The following is a 26,815-nucleotide window of genomic DNA, read 5'->3' on the forward strand; positions in this document are numbered from 1 at the left end:
AGTAGCTGGAACCTCATTAGATGCACGCTTTTCGGGACCTTATGTGGTCAGACAGTGTTTGTCCGATACCAATTATGTGATTGCCACTCCAGAACGCAGGCGTAAGACTCGAACGTGTCATATAAACATGTTGAAAGCGTACATCGCTCGAGAAGCCAAAGCACAGCCAGAATCCGCTGGCTCGATGAATATGCGGAGCCGCGGTTGCCGGAAGCCCAGTGTGGCATTGTATAGCTACGGAATGCGTCCCTTCCGTTGAAGCTCAATGGTCTGAAACGTTAGCCGCTAAGCTAACTCCCCGAGTATGTAATTCAGAGATGCTAAACACACTCCCGTCTACGTTACGGTATCTTTCTGATTCCCACCGGTCAGATTTGTTGGCGCAAATAGACAAGTACCCGAATTTATTTCAGGATATTCCATCTCTCACTACCGCCATTCAGCATGACATCGATGTAGGTGATAACAAACCGATAAAACTACACCCCTACCGCTGTAACATAACAAAGAGACAGGTCATGAACCAGGAAACAGACTATTTGTTCTCGCGACTTTCCCAGGCTTCGTTGACACTAAACCTCGCTAAATGTGAGTTCAGCAGGGCCACTGTGTCCTATCTCGGAAGTCAAGTTGGCCACAGTGTAGTGCACCCTCTTGAGGCAAAAGTAGAGAGCATCAGTCAGTTCCCCGTCCCTGCCAACCCCAAGGCTTTGCGCCGGTTTTTGGGGATGACTGGTTACCATAGAAACTTCTGTCGCAACTTCGCCACAGTTGTCGCACCGTTGACATCGTTATGTAGTCCTAAAACTGTCTTTAATTGGACTGATGAATGCCAGAATGCTTTTGACAGCACGAAGGCACTCCTTCAACATGCCCCAGTGTTAGCTGCTCCAGACTTATTAAAACCATTCAAACTGGAAGTTGATGCCAGCGCAGTAGGAGTGGGCGCCGTGCTCTTACAGGCTGATGACAGCGGGATTGATCACCCCGTGGCATTCTTTTCCCGGAAATTCAACCAGCATCAGCTGCACTATTCGACCGTGGAGACGGAAACACTATCACTGTTGTTAGCATTACAGCATTTTGACGTGTATGTGGGTTCCACCTCTGTGCCAACACTCGTCCTCAGATATAGATATTTTTATTTCCCTTGGTTTTTGAATAAATACTGGTAAAACTTTTAGTTTGAGTCCGGTGGGTTTTTTTGTTATTGACCCCGCTTCCCCTAGTTCTAAAAGGGGTCATAACAGTGGACATAAACATTTAAAAAGTTAAGTTTTGTGACATGTTTCAGACTCCCAATTAAAAAAAAAATCACTTAATATAATTAAACTTAAGAAAATTTTGACTGAATAATTAAATTTTGTTATTTTTTCTGTTCTAAACATTTTTAGGTTGTCTTTTCTTCTATTTTTGCCTTTCTCACAACATCCCTCTCCACGGTAGCATCCATTACAACTGTAGATACTAGTGATGTTCGGCTCTTTTGGTTCCTGAACAGCTCTTGATTCAGCATCTTTTGTAGCCCCACAATTTAGATTAACTTCTCAAAAATGAATGGTGAATGTATTTGTTGCATTATTTATCATCTATTCTAAATTGAATTTTTCATTAAAATTTTTGCCACATAGTTTGTTTATAATTGGTGCAATAAAAATATATGTTTTTCCAAACACTGAATAATCGTGATTAATAGTCGTGATTACAATATTGATCAAAATAATCGTGATTATTATTTTGGTCATAATCATGCAGCCCCAGGAACAACCATAGCATGAAGATGATCTGCCTCTTTTTACAGGCTTGATATATTTTCAAGAGATGACTGTATTTTTCCAACATTACCAACACTTTGCATAAGATCTGTAATTTCTCTTATTGCACCTTTTATCCTCATCATTTAACTCCATTTTTCATTCACAAAATATCCAGTAACCACAAAAATATTTGCTAATTTCCAACTACACACAGCCTTTATTTATTTATCTATTTATCTATAACTTGTGTTTCTACATAGTGCTTTATTTTAATTCCCCTCTACCTTTTCTCTGGGACTATACTAAACTCAACCCTAGTCTTCTGTGCGTACTAGCGGTGGGTATTTATGTACCCAAATACCGATAGCATCGAACCAGACTGACCATCTTAGAACCAGAACTACGACAGCATTCCCAAGCGCAACGCTTCAGTCGCTTGACACATGAACAAAAACACTCACAAAATCCCAAAATAAACAAACCAGTACAATCGCCTTATGTGAAAGTATCGATCAGCCTAACGGGCTTGACACACAGGAGGCGACGTCGCTCCTTCTCCATCATTTCCTATGGAACCTGCGTATTGAGGTGAAAATCAATGCCCTCCTCCAGCCAAATGACAGGCGACATTCGTGCATGTGCAATGTTGCGCTCGTACATGTAGACATGCACACGGGGTTTGCGATGCGACACAAGAAGACAGGAAAATGTTCAATTTTTGTCGCTGTCGCCTGGAACTACAGCCAGCCAGCGAGGGGCTTCATGGACGGACCAATGAGAGCAGGATAGACAGCGCAGTCTGCAAACACGACAGCAAACAGCAGCAAATTGTGAATGAATGGGCTTTACGAGACTTCAATGCACGTTCACGTCTACCGCTCACAACTTTAAAAGCAAACTCAAACATCCAGGGTTGTACCGATAATACCATTAAATCTGCGCTTCAACAAGTAGGCTAATATCTTCTGTTAACAAGATGCTTTTTGTTAACAAAATAACAGAATAATCTCCGTTGATGGATAAGGTACTAGTTGACATTTTTTCTCTTGACAAATTATTTGCTGTTGACAAATAATTACTTTCTATTGACAAAATTTTGCTGCGCAGCAACTTAAATTTGAACCCAATCACCGCGGCAGGATAAGACATGAGAATTTGTATCAAAGACGCGTCACGCTAAACCAGTGCACTTTTCACCATGTTTTATTTTTCTTTATCCATGTTACAATAGTAAGAAACAAGCACTTACTTCCACTGATGAGATTCAAGTTGTACAAGGATATATCAAACGGTGCATTTAGATGACGGTTAATAGAAAATATCTCCCTAAGCTCACTGTGCCTCCATGCTCCAGGTCCAAACCAGACACAGGTGAGCGTACCCATTAATAACGATAACACACCTACAATCACCGGTGATGTCACCACGCATGTGCACACACACACTTTATGGGAAAAATACATAACCTGACATATGGCTCCTAGAAAGGATGCTACCGTGGAGAGGGTCGTAGTGAGAAAGGCAAAAAATGATGAAAAGACAACCTAAAAATGTTTAGAACAGCAGAAAAAAAAAAACAACTAAATTCTTCAGTCAATATTTTCTTTGTTTTTAAAGTTTAATTTTAACAAGTGTAATTTGTTTTTTAATTAGGTTGTTACAACACTTAACTTTTTAAATATGTTCGTCCACACTCTTCATTAATAAACATTAATATCTGACGGTAAGCCAGCGCGGGATCAACCAGCAGCAGCTCTATGAAAACAGTAACAGCTCTATTAAATTAAAAGCTGGTTCATCACCAAGATTCAGTTTATTTAGAGGTATTAGACAAGGCTGTCCTGCTTCTCCAAATCTTTTCCTGTTAGTTGTTCAACCCAATCTGGAATAAAATACCTTTACATTTTAAAAATCTGAGAAAACTGGTTTCATACCAGTATTATACTGCTAGATCAGCTGTTTAACAACGAGGGCTTCTTTTAACTTATGAAGAATTTCTGTATAAATACAACATCCCTGTAACGCCTGTGGAGGACGCCAAGGTGTTTGCAGCTATCCCCTCTGGAGTGTGTATGCTTTGTCAACACCAACAGAGGATTGATACCCAGTACACACCCCTGCTGTCTCCTCTTCATCCTCCTGTAGGGAAGGTCTGTCTGTCCAGTTATTCCAGAAATAATAATAGATCAGGAAGAACATTATTTCTAAAGAATATTCTATCATTACCTTGTGCTGTTTGTCAGTGGAACATGTTTGTGGATGATGTGCCATGGAAGCAGGTTTGGCTAATTCCTAATAAATCTCTGATCACTATTAAAAGGAAAGAAATCTCCTTCAGGCTCGTCCATAGCATTTACCAGCTAAAGTCTAGATTCAGAACAGATTTACATGAAATATTCATATACTTTGCAGTTTTAGTAAAAACTCTCCTGAAACGATGGTCCATTTATTTTGGTCTCGTCCAGCTGTAAAAGTGTTTTAGCAAAAGATCTGCAGTCTGATTCAGGATGAAATTGATGATCTTTTTGCTTTATGTGGAAGGAAGTAGTGCTTGGTCTTGTAGCGAAGGATCTGCACAACAGTCCTAGTGTGAACTTAATTAATCTCCTTATTATTATGGCCAGATTTCATGTTCATAAGTGTAAATTTACAGGCAGGAAACCAGGCTTCATTTCTTTGTTTGATTAATTCAAACATGACATCCTCTCTATACATTATTCTAAAAAACAAAAAGCAATAAAAACTGTATGTGTGTGCAGGATGTTTAATATGTAGACATAGTCTTTAACCCCCAGTAGGGCTGGCCAGTATGGCCTAAAAATAAAATCTCCGATTTTTTATAAACAAATCCGATTTCCGATTTTAATCGATTTTTTTTCCTTTTCTTTTAAAAAACATAAATAAACTTATTAAAACATTCATTTGTTTATATAGATGAATGCTAGCAAAAATAAAGCATATAATGTCATAGCTCTTCCACCATATAAACGACTTCATATCTTACAATGAAATATGCGACACAATGCATCCGTGATCTCTTTCCATCTGGATCCTTATCATACAGGATCCACTGCAGGAATAATTCCCCTGATGAAGGTTGTCTCTTAACAAGGGTTTGTAGCATTTATCACTGCAGTTATACGTACAGCTAAATCCCAGGTGTGAGTGAAGGGTCACTTTACTGAAAATCTGTCAGACAAACACCGTTCTGGTGTGGAGGGAGGGCTAAGTCTGCTGCTAACTAACTATGGAAAAAAATCCCGATTTTCAAAGAAATTAATCTCCAGAAATGAAAAATTCGATTTATCGATTTTATCGATTAATCGCCCAGCCCTAACCCCCAGTATGTCTTTTTTCTTTTTCTTTCTCACTTCTCTCTGTTCTCATGTTGAACTAATGTTTCTACATTTAGATACAATAAGTTTTCTTTACTATTTACATATTTAAGTTGTTTATTTCCTGTATTCAGAAGCTTTATTTTATTATACAGACAACTGTATTTATTGTCTTTGTAAATGCTTCACGTGTAATGAAGTAGAAATAAATAAAAAGTAAGCCGGTGTCCTGCTTCTGGTGCCTCTGGTCCGGGCTCTGGCCCGCCATCACAACCAGCTCATAGGTTACTGTGAACTACTGGGCTGAAGAGGGGAGCAGAAGTTTGTTAGCGACTAAATAAATTCAACTACTACAAGAAAAATACCGGCAAATGTATCGTCAGCATTGTAGGGTAGATGAAAAATTCAATCGAAGGCACCACCATCTGGTTGTAGTCTGGAGCCCTGCAAGAGTTCAAATACAGCTTGAGAAGTCAATCAGTCAGGCCTCCGTGTTTTTTTCATGATGGATGATGAGACATTTATCCTTGAAGTGGAGAATCCAAAGATTTTATATGACACCACAGATCCGTTTTACAAGGACAACAGCAGAACGGAGAAGGTCTGGACTGAGATATCAACAATTTTAGGAGCAGATGGTGAGTTTAACATGCTTATTAACATAAATACATTCTTTTTACAGCATGCTGCCCATTCAGTCAGGTGAGCTGTCGTTTAATACTTGTTAAAAGACGAGTTAAAAGGTCAGTGAACCAAAAGACCAGAAAATGAACGTCAGACAGGCAGAGTGATCTTCTGTTTACATGCAGCCATCTTTATCCATGGTTGTAATTGCATGAACTGACGGCATCACGCGTGATCTCGCAACTCTCCTGTGACTTCATAATCTTGTAGAACCAGATATGTGAACTGCACTCGTGAGCACTTCGTGTCTGACTCGTTTCTGGTGACTTGATGCGCCACAGAAAACCAGAACACAGCGCACACGGACCCGATGGAAATCGGATGTGACGCTTCCGCTCTGCAGAAGCAGGTTATCAAACCCTGAACTAAGTCCAGAAATAAACTGAAGATTAAATCCAGAATTACAATGACTGGGCTGGTGTTCTCTGCAGACCTGTGGTCCCTCATCGAGGTGTGTTAACAAGCTGGAGGTTGGAAGCATTTTTTCTTCAGTTTTCACTGTGAAATTTGGGGAGAAGTCTTCAAGTAAACTAGTAGCAAGAAAGCCAGAAAGCCTTTGCTTCAAGGGAATTATAGTGGGGGCGACTGCTTGGAAAGATTGGTTGAGTCCTGAAGTGTGAGGAACCATTAAAAGATTAGATGAGCTCAGACTGCGACAGCATGTGTAAGGCTGCAGCAGTTCATATATAGAGGAGACTGACCATGTAATGCTCTGAAGGTTGAGAGCAAAGTCTTAAATGTAACATTAAATGGTACCAGTGAAGTTTCTATAAAACATAGAAATCTTCTATTTGGATGAGGCAGAGGTCTCATGGCAGAGTTCTGGTCCTCTTCTTTAAATCAACATACACTGAAAAAAGTGAACATGGGCAGCCATTGATGTAAGGAGGGATTTCTATTTGAACTGAACTATTATCGCTATGTTTCTGTCTTTTACTTGGTTTAAAGTAATATATTACTGTCATTAAATGTAAATGAAGCCCTCATTGGTTCAAAGTGATTGACAGACTTTTAACCAAACAACAATTTTAAATTTAAGTGAAAGCGTCGCATGTCACGTGACATGCGTACGTACTGACGTCACGCTACAACCAGACTTGAACTTCGAATTCTCCGCCATCTTCTTCTCCCGCCTGAAGACCCCACAGGAGAAAAGAGAAAGAAATCGGTAAGAAATATTTCGTTGAATATGCGTTTACATTTATACATCCCTCTTACACAAGGTAACTTAACGCTGTCTTTTATCACACGACGTCGATGATTAGCCGTGACATTTCGGTACGACATCGACATCATGCCGCTAACATTAGCTAGTGGATCGACATGTGGTGCTGTTATATTAGCTGACGCTGCTTTGTGAACTCGGCTGCGTGCATGTATCTTAGCGAATTGCTTCGGTTAATTAACGTCCTGCTTCACACCAACTTTCACAGAAGTACGGAGTGACTGTTGCTCACTTTCCTCATGGTTTTACACTAACGGTAACCAGGGCTGGGGGGAGGGGGGGTGCGCATGGTGGCGGAGGGGGAGGGGGGGATATGCAAACGTGAAAACGGAGTTTTTCTAAATTTACACTTTGGCTGAGGTTCTCATTTAATTTTTTCGTGTAAATAAAAGGGGAAAGACTGTTTATATGTTGCAATGGCTCTCATTAACAAATGTCTCCTTTCTTCTAGGTCTACAGTGTTCTCATATGGTTAAAAGCAGCAACGTTTAATGGGTAAGTGGTCATTTTTTAATGCCATTTGAGTTATGCAGCTGCGTATCAGGTGTGAGGTTATTGTCATGATTATTGTAAGATAAGTATTGTTCTTTTTCATCACCTGTGATAGGAAGTTTTATTTGCTGTGACTGAATCCAAAGTGTAATTTGAACTGCCAAAGCAAATTTGTGTGGTAGTGGAATTCATGGGCAGGGTGATATGGTCTAAAGCATAGAAAAAAAATCAAAATGACTTTTTGTATATCATTCAATATGTTTAACATATGTATTAATATGTATTAAGTCACATGTAAAATCATACCACATGACAATATCCTGTGTGATGTAAAAGAAACATCCCTATATTACTGCATAATCATGAGAACTCAGAAGGACTTACAGAAAGATTATAAAATTTTTATATTTTATTGTAGTCTGTTTTATAATATGTATTTGTAAATTGAGTTTTCAGTATCACTTACATTTCTACCAACAACGCCAATGTAATTTGGGTCTTTCCTATGCTCCAACCACCCCTATCCTCCCCTTTTCAGTCATCTACTGAATGTGGAAATGTAAAGACTGTGGTGTCACCAAATCACGAAGATCAGAACTTCTGAAGCATTACAAACTTCAGCATAGCCATTTTGGACGCCGACGTGGTTACCCTTGCACATATTCAACCTGTCCTTGTTCCTTTACTACCTGGAATGCCCTTAAGAGCCATTTGTCAAGAAGCCACCCTAGACTGAACCCACAAAAAGACCAGCAGACAACTTTGAGATGCTTTTTGTGTGAATACAAGAAAAACTCAACTCTTAAAGACTACCTGCAGCACTTAGGGCAGCATCTGAAAAATCACGAGACTGTTAATTGTATTTTTCAAAATTGCTTGTACAAAACAAATGTTTATGGTTCATTCAGGACTCACAGGTGGAGAAATCACAGGTTATCCTCTGTAAGCGATTTAAAACCTGAAATTGCTGTGAGGGTACAGCCGATCCACCATTCCTCTGAAGACAGTAATGCTGATGATTTACATGAGGATGTTTCAGAGGATGAAGTAGCTAGTTCTGTCTTTGACACACATGGTTCTGAAGACTTGTCCAGTGCTATAGAGCGCAAAATTGCTTCAGTGTTATTGAAACTAGAGCATGTTTTCCTGGTCCCTAGTGTGGCTATTAATGACCTTTTGCAGGAGCTGCACTATTTGATAAGTGTAGTTTCTGTCCCTGTCACCTATGACACTATAATCCAGCTACTGCAGGAATATAACTGCCAAGTTGACATAGCAGTGGTACAGGAGTTGGCCTCTGTACTGTGTAAGTCAAATCCCATTCAAACTGCAGTTGGAGATAAAGGTCCTCTCTCTACATCTTGGAAACGAAAGGCATACTACAAAAATCATTTCAGTGTTGTAGAACCCTTGGAGTATGTGCTAGACCAAAAGAATAGAAGGTCATTCCAGTATGTTCCAATACTCAAATCATTGCAGCAGATTCTTAGTTGCCAGTCAATATTAGATAAAGCTATTAATTTGAAATCTCATCATAGAGGAGGTGATGGACTGAAATATACATGCTTCTTTGATTCACTCAATTTTCAACAGAATGAATTGCTCTCTAATGAGCCTGCTATTTCATTGATATTGTATGTGGACGAATTTGAAATTTGTAACCCCCTTGGCACGTCCAAGAAAATACACAAGATCTGTGGTGTTTATTGGATTTTAGGTAATTTACCTCCAGGGTCCCACTCATCCCTGTCTTCCATAAATCTAGCTGCTTTGATAAATAGTAATGATGTTAAGCAGTATGGATTTGAAAAAGTGCTTGAACCTCTGGTAGATGATCTTGTCACGTTGGAGCAACATGGGGTTTTTATCTCTAAGCTGGGAAAGACTATAAAGGGCACTGTTCAGTGCATTGTTGCTGATAACCTCGGTGCACATAGCATTGCAGGATTCGTGGAGAATTTTTCAGGGACATATGTGTGTAGATTCTGTACAGCAAAGACTGAAGAATTTCAGACCAAAGAAGTTAATTCAGGAGCATTTACTCTGAGAACCAAGGGAATTCATGCTGCTCATCTTGAGGCTGTCAGAGAAGAGGAAGTACCTCATTTTGGTGTGAAAGGGGCTTGTTTGTTATCAAAGAGACTATCATACTTTAATGTGACTACAGGTTTCCCCCCTGACATAGCACATGACCTCTTTGAAGGCATTATCCCTGTTGAAATAGCACTGTGTGTGGCTGTCTTTGAAAGTAAAAAATATTTTACATTGAACAACTTGAATGAAGCAATCCAGACTTTCCCTTTTAAGTGGAGTGATAAAAAAAATCGTCCCCATCCTGTTCCTCTTGCATATTCAACAAAGAAAAGGATCGGGGGGAATGCACATGAGAACTGGGGCCTAGTGAGATTTCTACCCCTTTTGATTGGAGACAAGGTTCCTGCTAATGAACCTGCCTGGCAGGTCCTTACTGATTTAAAAGATATTGTAGACCTTGTAGTCGCACCTTTTCACACCAAAGAATCTATAGCTTATTTGGATAGTAAAATATCTGAACACAGGCTGAGATTGAAAGAGGTTTTCCCTGACCAAAGAATTCTGCCCAAACACCACTATTTGGAGCATTATCCAAAGCTCATTGAGCAGTTTGGTCCCCTGGTTGAGCTATGGACGATGCGTTTTGAGGCAAAGCACAGCTTCTTTAAAAGGGTTGTGCGTCACACAAACTGCTTCAAAAATGTGCTCCTATCATTGTCACAACGGCATCAATTTCATATGGCCCATCAGCTGCACCTGTACAGCTTACCCACACCAACTCTGGAAGTTAGAAATGTTTCCTCCATTCCCATCGATGTTCTGCATGAGGAAATATCACATGCTGTGAAGCAGAAGCACCCAAACCTGGATCTTTTGTGCATGTCAGAAGATGTGACTTATGAAGCCTATAACTATAGGAAGGGCATGATCATTTCACACGGAGAGCTTGCAGGTCTGCCAGAGTTTTGTGAGATCATACAGATGATCATCCTCCAAGAGAAGCCACTTTTTGTTGTCAGACGGCTTGATGCTTGGTACACTGAACATTACAGAGCCTACATACTGACCACGTCGGCTAGGGGAATTCTACTTCTTGAACACCACAGTCTTACAGACCCATACCCACTGGCTGACTACACAATTCAGGGGAGGCGCCTGGTGGTTCCAAAAAGATATATCCATGTTTAAGGTTACATTATGGCATTTTTTTATTATTTAAAATGTGCATGATTATACTGTGGAAATTACTGTCTGAATTGTACTGTTTTATTACTGGCATTATTAGAAACATCTTATTCTGTTTCTCCTCTAGGAGAAGGGAGGGGGAAAGGAGGAGGATGAGGGAGGAGAGGAGAGGAAAGGAAAAGGGAGGAAGAGGAAAGGAGAGGGGAGCAGAGGAGACAGAGAGGAAAGGGGAGGAAGAGGAAAGGAGAGGGGAGCAGAGGAAAGGAGAGGGGAGCAGAGGAGACGCAGAGGAAAGGGGAGGAAGAGGAAAGGAGAGGGGAGGGGTATACTGTTAATACTCAAAGCCAGTTTGACATGAACTTATCTTATTCTTGCTCTCTTTTTTTGTCTGTCAGACTCGTGAGCATGGCTGGAAAGAAGTCTGCAAAGCTGCTGGTTTTTCTGAGTCAAGATGACAAAAGAAAATTGTTGCTGCCCAATGGGATTCCTGAGTCTGTGGAGGAGCTTTTTGATGATGTGAGGAGAGCTTGTGGATTGAGGGGCAACTTCAGGGTCCAGTACCAGGACAAAGACTTTGGTGATACATTTGTAAATTTGACATGTACTGGAGACCTTGAAGATCTATGCACCATCAAAGTAATCCCTTTGCCTGATGAAGATGCAGCTCCTGCACAGACACAGACAGCTGTCAATGTCAGTCTCAGTAGTGATGATGCCTGTACCATTTCCGGTGAAACTGATGACACATTGATTTTAAACTCACCATCCTCTAGCCATTCGTCAAGGACAGAGCAATGGCCAAAAGAGTTTCCCATTCCAAGCTTTTCATATGACACTGAAGTCCAGTTAGAGAGAGGAAATGCTGCCTTTAAGGCGAACGGAACAAGGTTGACAGTCACTCCTAGGATGAAGTCAGACATTCTGGAGAAGGTGTCTGATCAGATCTACAAGTATAAAGCCTACCCAAAAACAGCAGACTTTTGTGAGGTTTCAGAGGCACTGATAAAGAAGCACCCCTGCTTGGCAGAGCCAGGATCTTGGAATGGCTGCTATGGGTGGACACAGAGACTTAAAACCAGGATGGGAAACCTCCGTACCCAACTGAAAGGACTTGGATGCCCTGAGCTTGCTGTCAATTCTCTAAAGACCAAAGCTACAGATGACGCCTATTCAGCAAAGAATGTCAAGCGACCTAAACGTGGTGAGGCTAACCATGTGCCGTCCTATCCAGCTGGTGAGACAGCAGATAATCTTGAGATGGAGCGGCAGGTACTTTTGAAGGAGGTGAAGAAAAGGAACAACGGGAGGATCATCCGAGAAAAAATGGCCAAGACATTTGCCCTCCGTAGACAAGAAATTGTGGAAAAACAGCCCAGGGTGGAAGAACTCCTGGAGCGATGGCCAGCGATGTTTCAAGAACAGGAGGTATGAGTTGAATTACTGTTATTATCTGTTAAAACTCTATTCCAGAGTTCAGTCAGGCAAACACTATTTTCCTGATCTTTTTTTAACTTTGCCAGTCATATGCCTTAACATGAAATGTGTTGTCTAATTTGTATATATTTCAGATCAATGCTGAATTCCTAAGGATTACAACGGTACCGCTACAATCACGGTTCTTGGCTGGTTTGGATAAGCAGAGCAGTCAGCTTCTTCAGCTCATAAGGAAAAAAGGTGGAGCTGTTGGTGAGAAAATCAGGGACGCCCTTAAACCTTTGGATCAGGTACAGTATGAAATGCATATGTACTGCATTTGATTTCCTCTTTTGTCAGTTCAGTTGTCGGTGAGTTGAAAGCTAATATGTATTTTATCTTTTGAAATGTCTTTGTTGCTATAGGGCGTGGACTTGGATATAAGAAGAGAGTGCCTCCTGAAGTCGTTAGTGATTTACCTGGGTGAAGATGTGAGCCACCTGATCAAAGAATACCTGGTAAGTCAGCAAATCATGGCAATGCACTGAGATCAGACAGGGTCTCTGAGACCCCGAGAGAGGAGGAGGGGAGAAGGAGAGGAGAGGAGAGGAAGGGGGAGAGGGGAGGAGGAGGAGGAAAAGAGAGAGGGAGGGGGTACCAGTGACCCTGAGGAAGGAGAGGAGGAGGAGAGGAGGATAGAAAGGGAGAGGAGAGGAAGAGGGTAGGGGAGGGAGGGAGAGGAGAGGAGAGGAGAGGAAAGGAGAGGAGAGAAGGGGATGAAAGGAGGAGAGAAGAGAAGACAGGGGCTGGTCTGCTTGGACTCGAACCAGGGCAACAGGAGGGTTAAAATTAGAATGTGATCAGAAGAGTGCACATATTATGTACTACTTGCGTGATTGTCTTTGAGTGTCAACAATTGTAATCATTATTGAATGAATAATCACCCCTCTCCCGTCCCTGAGGACAATTATCTGAACTAACGTAATTGTCTAATGTCAGGTTGTCCAAAAGGAAGAAGCGGAGGAAGAACTTGAAAATGCCGCCATGGCCATCTTTGTCCTCCGCGATGGTGACGCGCTCTCCCCTCCAAAGGACATTGGCCTTGTCATCGATGGTGTTGAGGTACTTAACGACTTGCCCTCCATTGCATCGGCTTGTGCCATGCTATTTGGTCTGACTTATGCACTCAACCTGAGTTACCCAGTGGAACTCAAATATACCTTTGAGACCTTTCAAAAAATCATTATGGATATAGAAAGTAAGCAAATGTCAAGAAGGATTCAGAACCTCCGTGCTAAACTGCAGGAGTGAAAACTTGTGAACTAAAACACATTGTTGCATTGTTGTCATTGTTAGTATGAGCCTTGGTATTCACAGATGGCTTGTTGCTGTTGCAAGAGAAAACATTGTTATTCAGGTTTGCCAGAGTCAGATTTTGTGAAGTAATTGTGGTCATGTTTCTTAGTTTTCAAATGGTTTCTTGGAATTGAAATGGCTCTTGTTTTATTAAGGAGTCTTGACTTTTGCCCTGTTGCTGCTACGATTATTTCATGCAACATTGTTGGTGGGCATTCACACTGAGTCTGATGCTTTGTTCATTAGTGGTGGGCAGTGCACTTGGGAGTGTCACTACTGTGTGCGTGTGTCTGTGTGCATGCGTGTCTCTGAGCTGTGCGTGTGAGAGAGAGGGAGAGAAAGGGGTTGTGAAAGGTGCATTTAGTGCGCATGCTACCACTATAAAATGGAGCACCAAACCCAATATGAATGCTTTACTGCCACTTTGGCCATTACTCGGTCTTGTTTGTTGTGTGTGTTTTTTGGGCTTTTGAAAGAGTATTTGATTTTATATGTACATTGTATTTTCATACATAATGATATATTTTTATATTATCTAAAGATTTGCCTACCTCACCTCAACCATTTGGTTGTGCTTTTGAACAACTGGAGTTATTTATTTCATTTTTATACCTTTGTTTTAAAGAATAGCCCAGCTCACCTCAAAACCATTTGCCGTCATTACTGTAATTGGTTAGAAATTCAATAAAAGACATGTGAGAAGGTGAACTGTGTCTTTTCATTATTTTATCTTGGAGGTAAGTATTTTGATTACTTGTGACAAGTTGACGTAATTTCATTAGTTTTTCTGAAAGTGAAAAAATACATTGTATTCATACGACATATTACTTTGTAGGTATGTAAGATTTTGGCTCAAGCCAGGGTAAAAATATGAGTTGATGCAAAGCATGAAAAAGAAAATTTAAGTTGAAATTACGATTTCATTGTATTTGAAAACTTTCCTTGGTTTTAATTAAATTTTTGAATTAACATTACGACATTATTTACTTTGTTCAAACTATTTTTTGTACTTTGAGAAAAACTAAAAAAATTAGATGTGACAAGTTGACGCAATTTTTTTAATTTGATCCAAAGTATCAATTTTTTCAGTGTACTGTAACAGTAGTCTAATCATGAAGAGATAAAAGCATGTTTTATCATCTCTGATTCACTTCTTGACACTAATATCTGAGTCTTCTGATATTTCTCCACATCCTGCTATATATGTACTTACAGAGCTTTGCTGGAGGCTTTGACCACTGGCAGCAGCCTCAGAAGAACCTCCTCTGAAGGAGAGTATTTCTGTAGGTCAAACACCTCCAGATCTTCTTCTGATGACAGTAAGATGAAGGCCAGAGCTGACCACTGAGCAGGAGACAGTTTATCTGTGGAGAGACGTCCTGATCTCAGGAACTGATGGATCTCCTCCTCTAGAGAACAATCATTCAGTTCATTCAGACAGTGGAACAGATTGATGCTTCTCTCTGCAGACACATTCTCACTGATCTTCTCCTTGATGTACTGGACTGTTTTCTGATTGGTCTGTGAGCTACTTCCTGTCTGTGTCATCAGGCCTCGTAGGAGACTCTGATTGGTCTGCAGTGAAAGACCCAGGAGGAAGCGGAGGAACAAGTCCAGGTGTCCATTTGGACTCTGTAAGACCTCGTCCACAGCTCTCTGATGAAGATGTATTAGATCACTTTTTTCTTTGAATAATTTAAACCTTCTCTGTTTCATCAGGTTGATTCCAGACTTGATGAAGGTCAGACGAACATGAAGAGCAGCCAGAAACTCCTGAATACTCAGATGGACGAAGCTGAACACCTTCTCCTGGTACAGTCCTCTCTCCTCTTTAAAGATCTGTGTGAACACTCCTGAGTAAACTGAGGCTGCTGTGATATCGATGCCACACTCTGTCAGGTCTGATTCATAGAAGATCAGGTTTCCTTTCTGCAGCTGATCAAAAGCCAGTTTTCCCAGAGACTCAATCATCTTCCTGCTCTCTGGACTCCAGTGTGGATCTGTCTCAGCTCCTCCATCATACTTGACCTTCTTGACTTTGGTCTGGACCACCAGGAAGTGGATGTACATCTCAGTCAGGGTCTTGGGTAGCTCTCCTCCCTCTCTGGTTTCCAGCACATCCTCCAGAACTGTAGCAGTGATCCAGCAGAAGACTGGGATGTGGCACATGATGTGGAGGCTTCGTGATGTCTTCATGTGGGAGACGATCCTGCTGGCCTGCTCCTCATCTCTGAACCTCTTCCTGAAGTACTCCTCCTTCTGTGGGCCAGTGAACCCTCTGACCTCTGTCACCATGCCAACACAGTCAGGAGGGATCTGATTGGCTGCTGCAGGTCGTGTGGTTATCCAGAGGCGAGCAGAGGGAAGCAGTTTCCCCCTGATGAGGTTAGTCAGCAGCACATCCACTGAGGTGGACTCTGTAACATCAGTCAGGGTCTCATTGTTGTGGAAGTCCAGAGGAAGTCGACTCTCATCCAGGCCGTCCAAAATGAAGACAACCTGGACATCTGTAAAGCTGCAGATTCCTGCTTCTTTGGTTTCAGTAAAGAAGTGATGAACAAGTTCCACCAAGCTGAACTTTTTCTCTTTCAGCACATTCAGCTCTCTGAAAGTCAGTGGAAATGTCAACTGGATGTCCTGGTTGGCTTTGTCTTCAGCCCAGTCCAGAGTGAACTTCTGTGTTAAGACAGTTTTCCCAATGCCAGCCACTCCCTTTGTCATCACTGTTCTGATTGGTTCATCTCTTCCAGGTGGGAGTTTAAAGATGTCTTCATGTCTGATGGTTGTTTCTGGTCTGTCTGGTTTCCTGGCTGCTGTTTCAATCTGTCTGACCTCATGTTCATCATTGACCTCTGCAGTCCCTCCCTCTGTGATGTAGAGCTCTGTGTAGATCTGGTTCAGAAGGGTTGGGTTTCCTGCTTTAGCAATCCCCTCAAACACACACTGGAACTTCTTCTTCAGACCACATTTTAGTTTACGTTGACAAGCTGCAGCCAGAAGTTCTGAAAGATAAGAAGAAAAAAGAAGAGTCAGTAAAGATTTGAAGCCTCTGAGGAATGAGGATGTGAATATGTGATGTTCATGTGTTGAGACATCAGTAAATGTGTCATTTATCCAGCAGCTTCAATCTTCAGAGAAATCCTCTTACTGCTCTGCAGACGCTCAGCCAGCTCCTCCTGCTTCATCCTCCTCAGGAAGTCCACTGTGATCTTCACTAACGCCTCTCTGCTGCTCTTCCTCTGCTCCTCATCCTCACCCTCCAACACTGAGCATTCTGGGCAATCTGGACTCAGAAGCTTCTGGAACTTCTTCAGCTCCTTCTTCATGAAAGTGATCATGTTGTCCTCCAGCAGCTGGAAGAGAAACGATATGAAGGACACAATCAGACTGAAATCATGGAGCCAAACATCAGATCCATGTTGGACACACTGACAATCCACTGGTCTACAAAGGTCAGCATGGAGATGATGTGGACAGAAGAGATGGAAAAGTAGTTGTTGTACATGTACAGACCATAAATATGGAGTCCAGCTGTGTTTGATGCTGCTGGGCAGACTGACCACTGGGAAGCTCTGAGCTCTGCTGGTCCACTCTGTGGAGGAATCAGGAAGAATCACATCACATTCTGTCACATGGAGAAGCTGCTTTCAGCTTTTAGGAAGCTCTCACCAACACCTTCATGAAGCTCTGTGCTGAGGTGCCCTGGAGCAAGGCAGCCACAGCCAGTGTGTGCTTGGATGAGACTGACTGATGTCAGATGGAGAACCATGAGAGGAACTGTTAGAGTTTAAAACCAGAAATAGTTCTGGTTTGTTTGTGAGTCAAAGGGAGTTTTAGGGAATATTCTTTCCATGTGGAACATGCAGGAATTCTGTTTCCTGGAAGGTTTGGAAGTTTTCTAAAATAAAGTAAAACTTAAATCTGCCTCTGAATGTTCAAGTAAACCAACTCAACATCAAGTTCAAACTATTATTTTCTCCATGTTCACAGAGCAGCTTTACTGTGTTTAAGAAACGGAAACAAAGGTTTTATTGGAAGCAGCAACACGTTCAGATAAAGTTGTTAAAGAGACAAAGTCAGCCAGAAAAAGAAGCTCTACATGGAGCAGCATGTTATTTCCTAACAGTGTCAGGACTGGATATCATATGTAACACACAGCATGAACAGTAAGGAGGAGCTCGTTCACACTGGAAACATGAAGCTTTCTGAATTCTTAGAGAAATCCAGCTGTCTGAGTTTAGAAAGAACTGGATCAGACTGGTTTGACTGGGTTTAGGGACCAAACTGCAGCTGTTTGCTGGTTGAACCATCTGATCCAACTCGTCTTAACATTTGAGCCCATCTGAATGTCCTGATTCTCAGAAACTGTAGAAGAAAAAAAGATTCACAACACAAAGTAAAACCTGATTCTGAGAGTTCAGCTTCGACTTTTACATTTTAATACTGACAACTACTTACTGTCTGTTAGATCCATGACTTTGATGGAAATTAATTACACGTCCCATCGATCGGTCTCTCTTCATGGACACACAGCTGGGTTCAGGTTCAGGTCCAGGTTCTAGCTTCTGAATGATCCTGATAGAAAAGCAGAAATGTTATTAAATCTCAGAGTTCAGTCTAAGACCCATCAGAGACCTGCTGAAGTCCAGAACAGATGTTTTCAGAGGAGCTCATGTCTGATGAAGAGGAGCTGTCAGAGACCAGATGGACGTTGATGACAGACTCAGAAGTTCTTCCAGCCTGATCAGAGATCCACATCCAGCTCAGCCTGCTGATGAAAAGCCTCTGAAAGGCCTCAGTTCAGTCTGGACCCATACTGACACACTCATTCTAATTCTCTGAAAAAGTCTTTACTGGTTGGTTGATCAGATGAATTCTGCTCTTTAGTTGACAAACTACACTGGAAACAAGCAACACTGGAACATCTGATGTTTGCAGATAAACAGTGGAATTAAAAAGAAAGAAAAGAACTTTAACAGGATGATGTGAACAGATCTATGTGGAGAGAATGAATCATTGGAAAGTGATTGAGCTCATTTTGATGGAAAGTTCTGCTGAACTAAAATAAATAGAAAACACAGATTTCTGACTTTGGACGTGAACTTTAATGCTGTTCAATGAAGCTGTTTTCACACATGAACTGCAGCCTTGAAATGTTCCAGAAATGTTCTGGATGCAGGTGAGAAGACAAATTCCTGCAACATCCCCTCCTGATTTCTTGCAGAGATTCTGCAGCCAGCTGTCTGATCAGAGATCCAGAAACCAGGAGCTGCAGCTGCTTCTTGGAGGTGGAACCAAGGAGGAGGAAAGTTAGGACTTCATCTAAGAAGCAGCTCACTCTGTTAGAAGTCATAGATGTTAGAAGCTCCAACAGAGTCAGACTGATGTCCCAGAATGTTCCAGAAAGGCAGCAGCAGCTCATTCAGACACCAACATGTTCTTCTTTCTTCATCCAGCCTGGTTTCATGTCCACATCTTCTCCTGAAAGCTGCAGCAGATCTCCAGCTGATGAAGCTGATGTGTCTCTGCTTTGATCGTTGGCTTACGGACCAGGAGGAGACAAAACTGAAAGACTTTGGTGACACAGCTGATCTGAGGAAGCTGCTCAGCTGTTTTCAGGGAAGAGAGCCACCAGATGTGTGGCAGCTTCCACAGCTAATGATCTCTGAACTGACTGGACTTTCTCCAGCTGATGAAGACCTTGGAGCTGAACTTTAATCTGCTGCATCACAGACAGCTGCAGCTGCAAAGACTGTGTGAAGAAAGTGTGTCAGCTCCACCTTCCATGTGATCAGTGGACTTCAGAGGAGACGGACTCGTATGTAACATCCAGTATGACCAGTAAGGAGGAGGTTCCCTCACACACTGGAAACATGAAGCTTTGAAACACAGCTGAGTTTGAAAGAACTGAACCAGATGAATTCAGACTGATGTGACTGGATTTAGGATCAAACTGCAGCTGTTTGTGCTTCTAGAGTTATTGGAGGATGCAGGATGTTCAGATGTGATGACTCAGATCAGATGATGCAGCAGCAAAGATTCACAGTAAAACCTGATTCTGAGAGTTTTAAATTTTAATACTGACAACTACTTACTGTCTGATAGATCCACGACTTTGATGGAAATCGATTAGACATCCTTTTGATAGGTCGCGGTTCATGGAGACACAACTGGGTTGAGGTCCAGGTGTAGGTCCAGATATGAGTCTAGGCTTAGGTTTAAGTGCGGGTCTTGGTCCAAGTCCAGATCCAGGTCCAGGTCCACATTCTAGCCTTTGAGCGATCCTGATAGAAAAGCAGAAGTGTCATTAAATCTCAGTCTAAAACCCATCAGAGACCTGCTGAAGTTCAGAACAGATTTTTTCGGAGGAGCTCATGTCTGATGAAGAGGAGCTGATTGTTGACTGACAGCTACTTACTGTTTGACAGATCCATGATTTTGTTGGAAATCAATTAAATAGTCTCTTGACTGGTCGCTGTTCATGGACACACAGCTGGGTTCAGGTTCACCTTTAGGTCTAACTTCATGTCCAGGTCCATATATGAGTCTAGGTATAGGTTTTGGTCTGGGTCCAGGTCCAGGTCCAGGTTCAGGTCCAGGCTGGTTCCTGTGAATCCAGATGTTTGGTGATGTGAGTTGTGATCTCTGACATGGAGAAGAGTCATGGACAGTTAGAGATGGACATCTCACCTCTGAGTGGTTTTAGAGGGAGGGACTCCCTCCTCTCTGTCCTGATCCATGATGCTGGATTCACATCAGCTCACACACACTTTCTACCTTCACCTGCAGAGGAAACACACATCATTCATCTGAACATCAACTGAAATCCTCCTTTCCATCATCTGCTGTACAAAGATCAGCTGCTATGTTATATAGAATTTATTATTATTATTGTTTTACTGGTGGTTAGAATCAGTTCTTGTACTTTTTCAGCTGTGAGACAGTTTACCTCAAATCATGAAAACATTTTATATAGAACCCTTTCTTGAAAACATTGACTAAATATAAATTCTTTAATGCCTAAATATTGTTACAATTGGACTCCAGGAAGACAGGAGGATGTTTAACAGATTTATTCTTAGAATGGAATATTGCAGATACACATACGATTACCGACTGGGACGTGAGGACTCTGGAAACGGAACGGGAGTGAGTCCTTGAGGTGTGTGGTTTAAGGTCCGACAAGGAGTGACTGAACCGGTGGGGTATATAAAGGACTGGGGAATAAAGGAAGACAGGTGTGGCAGGTTGACTTGATTACTGATGGGGATCTGGAACTGGTGTGGAGGATCAGGGAAGTGATGAGTGAATGGAGGAGTGGCAGGACAGGGGAGTGCTGGAGTGACAGGACAGATTGTAACAAATATATTCACAGTTATTCAAAAAACACCATAAATACAGGAAAATATAACACAAAGAAAACTAATACTATTAAATATGTAATAAATTAATAGCAATTAATAATTAAAAACAAATTTAGAAATGAGAATATAAATATTATGAATAAATCAAATAAAGGCCAGAAGTGGTTTGTTGTAAATTTACAACAACAGGCATCAAATTTTAGTGCAGTTTTTATCCATCCATCCATCCATTTTCTTCCGCTTATCCGGAGTCGGGTTGCGGGGGCAGCTGCCTAAGCAGGGAAACCCAGACTTCCCTCTCCCCGGCCACATTCACCAGCTCATCCGGAGGGATCCCGAAGCGTTCCCAGGCCAGCCGAGAGATGTAGTCCGTCCAGCGTGTCCTGGGTCTGCCCCGGGGCCTCTTTCCGGTGGGACGTGCCCAGAACATCTCACCAGGGAGGCGTCCAGGAGGCATCCTAACCAGATGCCCGAGCCACCTCATCTGGCTCCTCTCGATGTGGAGGAGCAGCGGCTCTACTCTGAGCCCCTCCCGGATCACCACGCTTCTCACCCTATCTCTAAGGGAGAACCCGGCCACCCTGCGGAGGAAACTCATTTCAGCCGCTTGTATTCGCAATCTCGTTCTTTCGGTCATTACCCACAGCTCATGACCATAGGTCAGAAAGAGTTTCAACTCCCATTTCTGGCAGAGCTTCAACCATGTCCCGGGTGAGGCGGGGGACATTGAGTCCGAATGGGCTGTGTTCTGTGCCTCTATTGTCGAGGCGGCCAGCCGCAGCTGTGGCCATAAGGTCGTCGGTGCCTGTCGTGGCGGTAACCCCCGAACTCGTTGGTGGACACCGGCAGTAAGGGATGCCGTCAAGCTGAAGAAGGAGTTCTATCGGGCCTTTTTGGCCTGTGGGACTCCAGAGGCAGCTGATGGGTATCGGCGGGCTAAGCGGAGCGCAGCTTCGGCGGTCGCTAAGTCAAAAGCTCGAGCATGGGAGGAGTTTGGAGAGGCCATGGAGAATGACTTCCGGACGGCTCCGAGGAGATTCTGGTCCACCATCCGGCGGCTCAGGAGGGGAAAGCAGTGCTCCGTCAACACTGTGTACAGTGGGGATGGGGGGCTGCTGACCTCGACTCGAGACGTTGTGAGGCGGTGGAGGGAATACTTCGAAGACCTCCTCAATCCCACCAACACGTCTTCTAATGAGGAAGCAGAGTCTGGGGTAGCTGGTGCTGGCTCGCCTATCTCTGGGGCTGAGGTCGCTGAGGTGGTTAAAAAGCTCCTTGGTGGCAAGGCCCGAGGGTGGATGAGGTCCGCCCAGAGTTCCTTAAAGCTCTGGATGCTGTAGGGCTGTCTTGGTTGACACGCCTCTGCGGCATCGCGTGGACATCGGGGACAGTCCCCCTGGACTGGCGGACTGGGGTGGTGGTTCCGGGACCGGAGGGTGTGCTCCAACTACAGGAGGATCACACTCCTCAGCCTCCCCGGTAAGGTCTATTCAGGGGTGCTGGAGAGGAGGGTCCGTCGGATAGTCGAACCTCGGATTGAGGAGGAGCAGTGTGGTTTCCGTCCCGGTCGTGGAACAGTGGACCAGCTCTACACCCTCTTTGGGGTCTTTGAGGGGGCATGGGAGTTTGCCCAACAAATCTACATGTGTTTTGTGGATTTGGAGAAGGCATTCGACCGGGTTCCCTGGGGACTCCTGTGGGGGGTACTCTGGGAGTATGGAGTGCCGGACTCTCTTGTAAGAGCTGTCCGGTCCCTGTATGACCGGTGTCAGAGCTTGGTCTGCATTGCTGGCGGTAAATCAGAATCGTTTCCAGTGCGGGTTGGACTCCACCAAGGCTGTCCTCTGTCACCGATTCTGTTCATAACTTTTATGGACAGAATTTCTAGACGCAGCCAAGGTGTAGAGGGGATCCGGTTCGGTGGCCTCAGGATTGGGTCTCTGCTCTTTGAGGATGACGTGGTTCTGTTGGCTTCATCAGGCCGTGATCTTCAGCTCTCACTGGAGCAATTCGCAGCCGAGTGTGAAGCGGCTGGGATGAGAATCAGCACCTCCAAGTCCGAGACCATGGTCCTCAGCCGAAAAAGGGTGGAGTGCTCTCTCCGGGTCTGCGATAGGGTCCTGCCCCAAGTGGAGGAGTTCAAGTATCTCGGGGTCTTGTTCATAGTGCAGTTTGTAGTTCACACTATATATCTGCTTTTTACAGGTTTTTGTTCAGTCTGACATTATTAAAAAAGTAATAATGCAACTAAATGAATCTTCTCATGTATCTGTCAGATGGGCCAGTTGGTGTTTCTGATACTGATGCAGGTCTAATTTGTTTTTACAATATTTAATTCTAATGTGTTTTTCCATAAAGCTGCTAGTGGTATTTGGTCAAAACTGGCATCTTAATTCTTTATGCTGATGCATTAATCATAATATAAATGAAAATAAAATAAAATGAAAATATGAATCTTTCATCATTTTATTGCAGCTTAAAGTTATTGCAGCTACAAACTAGAAATTTAGTAGATAAGAGTCCCAACATAATTTATTCTAACAGAACATGAGGGTTACGTGTCGACATGAAGGTTTTTTCTTTAGTAGAGGAGAAAATGTTTTATAGCATCTATATCTAATCTGCTTCATAAAAGCCACATAATGAATGATTAAACCGGGATTCATCCTCTTATAAACAAGTCAAAGTTCATTGACAGACAGGAGCCACGTATCCATGGCAACCACCAGCTGCTCGGCCTGTTAGCTTCTCCTGGTGCTGGGACTGGTTGCAGCCACTTCAGCTGGTTACACATGAATTTAGATTAAAACTACATCCAAACTGCTTCATTATTCACCAGAATGTTGATCATCTTTCAGACATTTTACTGTTTTCTACAATGTGTGACTCATTTCTAGAGATGAAGGTGATGTTTTCCACCTTATTTAGCTGGAAATGCTTCAGATATTTAGTTTACTGTCATGTGTGAACTAGTGTAAAATATTCAGCTTTTTCTAGCTGAAAAAATGAGCTAAAGATGAATTTATTTCTACTGATCCACAGATAAATGGACGTGTTCTGGCAGCTCTAAGTAAAGTAGATGTAAAACATAGTGGAGGTGGAGGCCTTGCTGGCTGCTTGTGAGATGGAAGGAGATTTTTAAGAAGACATGAAACAGAAAAGACGGATGTTTCTGAAATAACATGAAGGTGAACGATGATGAAGGAAATGATGTTGCAACATGAAGCTTGTAAAACTTCTCTGACTCCTGTTACTGGAAACATAAAGAGAGGCTCAAAGTTCAAGTTGTTCTGCAGCAACATTTCTGCCTCATTATCTACTAAAGCAGTTTGATCCAAGGATCCATGTTTCACTGGAAGCAGCAGGAAGCTGATGGCTCCCACTTTAATATTCTATTCTATTCTATTCTATTCTATTCTATTCTATTTTATTCTATTCTATTCTATTCTATTCTATTCTACAGTCATTTAACAGACACTTTTATCCAAAGCAACTTACATCTGTGAGTAAGAAAAACACAAGCAAAAATTCAACCAGGATGGGACGTCATAACTGCTGTGAGTCCAGTTGGACCCAGGTGCAAGAGGTGTAGGTGTAGTGCTAGAGGCAGTGTTATTTTTTTTCTTTCTGGTTTTCCCTCCCTACAACAGTCTATTGTTTAATTGCAAGATCACAGTTCCATCAGACAATATCTGCTGCAGACCACACTTTGATTCCAGGATCAATAATCAATAATCTGATCATCATGTAGATTTGTCTTCAAACAGCAGAGATCAAAGTTGGAGCTGAAATCAGAAGTGAACACGTTCTCCAAACATTCCAGAAACAAAGAGGAAAGTTCACACTTACAGTTTGTTCAGAGAAGAAGAAGAAGAAGAATCTCCACTGATACACAGGTGAGCTGCTTCCTGGAATGAGTCACATTTCTACCTGTGATGGAGGGAGGACAGGTAGGAGGAGGACAGGTAGGAGGGGTTACAGGTAGGAGGAGGACAGGTAGGAGGAGGATAGGTAGGAGGAGCACAAGTAGGAGGAGGACAGGTAGGAGGGGCAACATCAGACCTTCCTCCTCCTATAGATAGATAGATAGATAGATAGATAGATAGATAGATAGATAGATAGATAGATAGATAGATAGATAGATAGATAGATACTTTATTGATCCCGAGGGAAATTCAAGCATCCAGTAGCATATACATACATTAAAGGTTAATACTTAAGCATAACTAGACTAATTTAAAATTAAATAAAGGCAACGGTAGATAAAGGAGACAAAATGGTAAAAACTATTGTACACTCATTGTAATGTCTACTCAGCTGGATGTGCTGTGACGCAAAAACACACTCCGAGTTGGACCGAACAAGAGTCATTATTATGGTCTATGTACATATATACTGTACAGGTGATCAAGTATGTACATATATTGACAGTGGTAGTCAAACAAGGTGCATGAGTGAAAAAGTGCAGGATGTGCAAAAACTGCTGAAACAGTGTTTAGAAAAACAAATGTGCTTACAAATGAGAAAAAGGCACATGTCCATAAAAACTATTCAGACTATGGTTGTGGTTGTGACCCCTGGGCCCTCAGCGAGATGTTGTATAGCCGGATGGCCCGGGGTACGAAAGAGTTTCTGATGAAGGACTCATTAACAGACCTGCAAAGACCTGGACCAGGACTTCATTTCATCTGAATCTGAAGGGTCAGATTTTTCTCCATCACCTGTCTGTCCACGTCTACCTCACCTGTCTATGAGGGCCGTAGAGGCCAGGATTCATTCTCCTCTTACATATATACACATTTACCCTCTTACACAAATATATTGTCCTCACACACATATATATTCTCCTCTGACACACATACTGTGTATTTAACCCTTTTTGCTGTTTGCTTGGTGTCTCTCACTTTCACTGACACAGGAAGTTCTTCCCTGAACAGGAAGTGACTCTCAAACCAGGAAGTCCTTTAACAAGACTCGCTAAGCATGTCCATGTGTAGTAATGATACACAGAACTACATAAAATACATACAAATGTAAATCTATCAGTACAAGTACTGGATTCACAGTTTTAGGAAAATACAACTAAATGAAGCTTTGAAAGAAAAATGCCATTAAAATAGTTGTAATGTGCAGGTTGTACAAATTGTAATGTATAATCTGGGCCTTGTTCTGCTTTTCCCACTAATAAATCACTGATGTGACTTTCTCTCAGGCACATAGATGGAAAGCACACGCTGGTGAGACTGAAGATGATGTTTCACGGCTGTGTTGATGCTTCAGTTGGACCATTATCTACCTCGGTGGTCCAGACAGCAGCAGAGCCTCAAGTGTTTTGTCCCTTTTCATTGTGGCATCAGAACTTTGGAAAAGCATCTAGAGTGAGACGTGATGACGGACTGGAAAACGCTGGTGTTGCCGTTTCATGCATCACAGGAGAGGATTAAATAGACGGCGTTGTTACTGGCAGGCCAGAGCAGAAGAACTGAGAGATTGTGGGCAGAACTGAATCCAGTTGTGTGGTTTCATTTTGCTGATCTGTTCAGTTTTATGGAGGAGCAAGGTGTACTAGTTTCTCCTCATGAGCTACGTTTGTCTTCATTACATCTATTTGCCACCAAGTCAAAGGGCTGCCAGTGAGTTTCAAAATGGGTGGAATAACCACGTCTTTCACCACAAGGAGGACAAACTCCTCTTCAGCTGTGGCAGCAGGGTGTTAACAACAATGCAGGAACACATAACCCAAGTATGAAGGACACTTTTACCTTAGTGGCTTTGGCAACGATAATCCTGCAGCAGTTCCACACAATAATATTGTTATTCATCTATTAATATTCCTCTCAGTGATGCCACAACGTCTTCTCTTCAGCACCTTCATTCATGTGAAGATGATGGAAATCATGGTGTATTTATTCTGCAGCCTTGTGCATTTTCTTGGAAGGAGGAATTCCTGGTTTTATCCGTATGATTGAT

At 42.4% G+C, this 26,815-nt stretch overlaps 2 protein-coding genes across 2 annotated transcripts; one reads left to right on the top strand and one right to left on the bottom strand.

Moving 5' to 3' along the window:
* Positions 1–6,871: 6,871 nt before the first annotated feature.
* Positions 6,872–18,795, top strand: LOC121648947 (sterile alpha motif domain-containing protein 3-like). The gene is made up of 7 exons (XM_041999466.1): positions 6,872–6,944; positions 7,453–7,496; positions 11,108–12,137; positions 12,281–12,436; positions 12,551–12,643; positions 13,125–13,247; positions 18,706–18,795. Exons 3-7 carry the CDS (start codon positions 11,118–11,120, stop codon positions 18,793–18,795), a joined length of 1,482 nt encoding a protein of 493 aa, XP_041855400.1. The 5' UTR covers positions 6,872–6,944; positions 7,453–7,496; positions 11,108–11,117.
* Positions 18,796–19,572: 777 nt separating this feature from the next.
* LOC121648979 (tetra-peptide repeat homeobox protein 1-like) lies at positions 19,573–25,216 on the bottom strand. Its single transcript, XM_041999511.1, has 4 exons — positions 25,159–25,216; positions 20,172–20,196; positions 19,900–20,088; positions 19,573–19,765 (listed from the first exon to the last, which is right to left on the bottom strand). Exons 1-4 carry the CDS (start codon positions 25,214–25,216, stop codon positions 19,573–19,575), a joined length of 465 nt encoding a protein of 154 aa, XP_041855445.1.
* Positions 25,217–26,815: the final 1,599 nt, after the last annotated feature.

This window comes from Melanotaenia boesemani, chromosome 2 (assembly GCF_017639745.1).
Source record: "Melanotaenia boesemani isolate fMelBoe1 chromosome 2, fMelBoe1.pri, whole genome shotgun sequence".
In the NCBI taxonomy this organism is placed as follows: Eukaryota; Metazoa; Chordata; class Actinopteri; order Atheriniformes; family Melanotaeniidae; genus Melanotaenia; species Melanotaenia boesemani.